General features: G+C 41.8%; 1 protein-coding gene across 2 annotated transcripts in view; it reads left to right on the forward strand.

Moving 5' to 3' along the window:
• Positions 1-3,043, forward strand: part of MORC2 (MORC family CW-type zinc finger 2) — a 52,266-nt gene that overhangs the window by 13,981 nt on the left and 35,242 nt on the right. For both annotated transcript variants that reach the window (XM_011938343.1, XM_011938345.1), the window contains exon 3: positions 2,575-2,584. In XM_011938343.1, the coding sequence (XP_011793733.1) occupies positions 2,575-2,584 (10 nt within the window). The remainder of the gene's footprint in view (positions 1-2,574; positions 2,585-3,043) is intronic.

The following is a 3,043-nucleotide window of genomic DNA, read 5'->3' on the forward strand; positions in this document are numbered from 1 at the left end:
GTGGAGGTGCCTTTCCAAGCTAAAGCTTGTATCTTACATCTGAGTGTGCTTTCACAGGAGTGGCAACAGCTACCGCTGGAAAAATAGGGCTCATTTAATCAATGCACAGATGATAAAGCAGAGAATGGGCCTCTTCAAGTGATGCTGAAGGTACAAATCATAACAGTCAAGTCTTCTTGGAAGATGTTTTTTAAAAAAAGATCATCTCTGCTCTCTCCTACTACATTTGGTGGGTGAATTTCAGTAAGGAAATTTAGTTCCTGACACTCAGAATGAAGTTGGATCTCAATTTAAATGAAAAAGGACCCAGTGTCTTTATTGTGTGCTCAGTACAACTCCTGTTATGCTTTGGGAAGAGTCCAGAGAGGATGAGATGGGGGTCTTTGCTTTAAGAACTTAGTCTTTAATTGGAGAGACAATTAGTGCACTACAGATAATTGGAGAACAATAACTAGATCTTGAGGGAACAGTCAAGACAGTTAAGGATTAAATGGTGTGATAGAAGCACTAAGTACCGTAGCATTTTGGAAAAAGACTTGATTTACTTCAAGTACCAGGAGATTGGGATTCTTGGCTGAGGGATCTTTAACCCTACACTTTTCTAGGACAGGGCCTTATTAACACATTCAACAGGAGAAATAAATCAGTGGAATCTTTTTTTTTTTTTTTTTTAACCCAGGCTGGAATGCAGTGTGCTGTCTAGGCTCACTGCAACTTCTGCCTCTCGGGCTCAAGTGATCCTCCTACCTCAGCCTCCCGAGCAGCTGGAACTACAGGCGCACACCACCATGCCTGGTTAATTTTTATATATATATTTTTTCACCATGTTGCCCTGGCTGGTCTCAAACTCCTGAGCTCAAGTCATCCAACCGCCTCGGCCCCCCGCAAAGTGCTGGACTTACAGGCTGAGCCAATGCGCGTGGCCAGTAATAATCTTAATACTATAAAGTTCTTGTTGTTAGTTCACGGGGGAAAGTATTTTCTTATCTCCACTTCTGAAACTAAATTGATAACCGGACTTGGAAATCTTCCCAAACATCAGATGTAGTTTGAAGTTACCACAAAGTCACATTTTAAAGACTGTTTTTAAACCTAAAAAGGGCCAAAAAGGAGCCAGCCTCTCAAAGTGTAGACGTGTTCATTTACCCAAAGCATATTATTATTAGTTGGATTATTATTATTATAGACCATAATATGCCTGTCATAAGCAGACTGTTTTTGTTGACTTTCTTGACCTTCTGGGGTAGGTAGTGCCACCTCCTTGGAAGAAAGATCCTTTTTGTGATGCCAGGGCAATGATTAATTAACACATGGAAAATTGGAGCAAATGAAACTGCAATTAATACTGCTCAAACAGATTGCAGAGTATGATGAAGAACTTGGATGTCATTTTATTACAGCCTGTCCTGGGGACACCATTATTTTATCACCTTTGACTTTTGGATGTATAGCTCCATTTGACATCTCTTGTCTTTTCCTGCTTTCTTTCTTTATTCTTCCCAGGGGGAGTTAGATGAGGAATGTCTGGCTTGGAGAAGCCAGACTTGGCCATGTTGGGAGATGTACAGACTTTCAGATTGGCTCTGACAGTCTTACAGAGCTGTTCCCAGGATATGAAGCACAACTGCAAAGCAGGCAATTCGGCTTTGCCTTCTCTGTCTTGCTTTCACGATGTGTGATGGGAGGCAGGGAACATACAACCCCCAGCTGCTTAGACTCTTCTTCATCCAGAATTCCCCCTCCTTTATCTTTGGAGGCTTCAGATATCTCTTAGTTGACTGATTAAATATCAGGTGATAGGAATCTCTCTCTATAGTGGAATATATGAGGAGATAGTTTTGAGCAAGGAAGCCTTCAAGTTCTTGCTTGCTCTAGTTTAGTGCTTCTCAAAGGGTGGTCCTTATCATCTTGGAACTTGTTAGAAATGCAAATGCCCCACCTCAGACCTACCTAGACTATCCAGGGGGAGCCCAGAATCTGTATTTTCACAAGCTCTTTGGATAATTCTTAGCCATACTACATTTTGCTCTAGCCAATACTTTTCTCAGCTTCCTTCAGCTTAAACCATCCTCTCCTTTACTTTCTAGCTTATCTGCTGCAGGCAGTAGAATCCGTTAGACTGTAAGCTCTGTGAAGACAGTGATCCCATCTGTATTATTCACTGCCCTTGTCCTAATCATAACCAGGCACAGAAGAGCTGATCACTAAGTAGTCATTAAATAAACAAGTGATTGGCGTAAGCATTAGAACAAGGTGAAGAGACCACACTGTCTGTTTACAATTGAAGAAGTCAATGCTGTCTTAGTCTTTCTTGTTCCTGAGGCAGTGTTGCATGTGACTGTGGACTTAGACACTACTAGCCATTTATAGGCTGTCAGTTACTATGTAGCCAGGAGGATCCCCCCAGTGTCATCTCTTACCCTTTAAACTACAGGAAAAAGCTTTGAAATGAAGTCCTTGAGCCAGAAAAGGATGCCAGCCCCACTGTTAAGTGATGATTGTGTGCTAAAGCAGCCTGAGAGTTCTGTCCTAACACAAGGGCCTAGAAAGTAACTTCTTAGGCAGTGTCCAAAGAATGCCAGTAGTCCTTGGAACTTTTCAGAGGTGCTTGGCTTGAATCAATTTCTAGATCCCAAAGCAGAGTCTTCATGCACATTTTATGACTGTAGTGTACAGCAAATGGCTCTTGGCTAGATTTAGATGCTGCTTTTACCATTCTCTGTATCTGACCCAGTTTGAGTCTCCATATGACACTTGGCATCCTCCAGATGGAAATTTTGAAGCTTTTTGGACTTCTAGTGTACTTGTTCTTGATTGCCACATCTCATTTGGATTCTCCAGACTCTGATTAGAGGCACTGCCACCAGGATAAATTTTATCTAACCAATAGTACTTCCAGGAAGATCCTCACCCTTGTACTTTCAAGAAGCACTTGTGATTAATGTTCAGCTTCCTGAACACTGAGTGGTACTTGAAAATCTCTGTGGTTTATAGCCTTGCTAAAGCTACTCTGGAGGCTGAGGCAGGAGAATTGCTTGAACCT

The sequence above is a fragment of the Colobus angolensis genome, unplaced genomic scaffold (assembly GCF_000951035.1).
Source record: "Colobus angolensis palliatus isolate OR3802 unplaced genomic scaffold, Cang.pa_1.0 Scaffold171, whole genome shotgun sequence".
NCBI lineage: Eukaryota > Metazoa > Chordata > Mammalia > Primates > Cercopithecidae > Colobus > Colobus angolensis.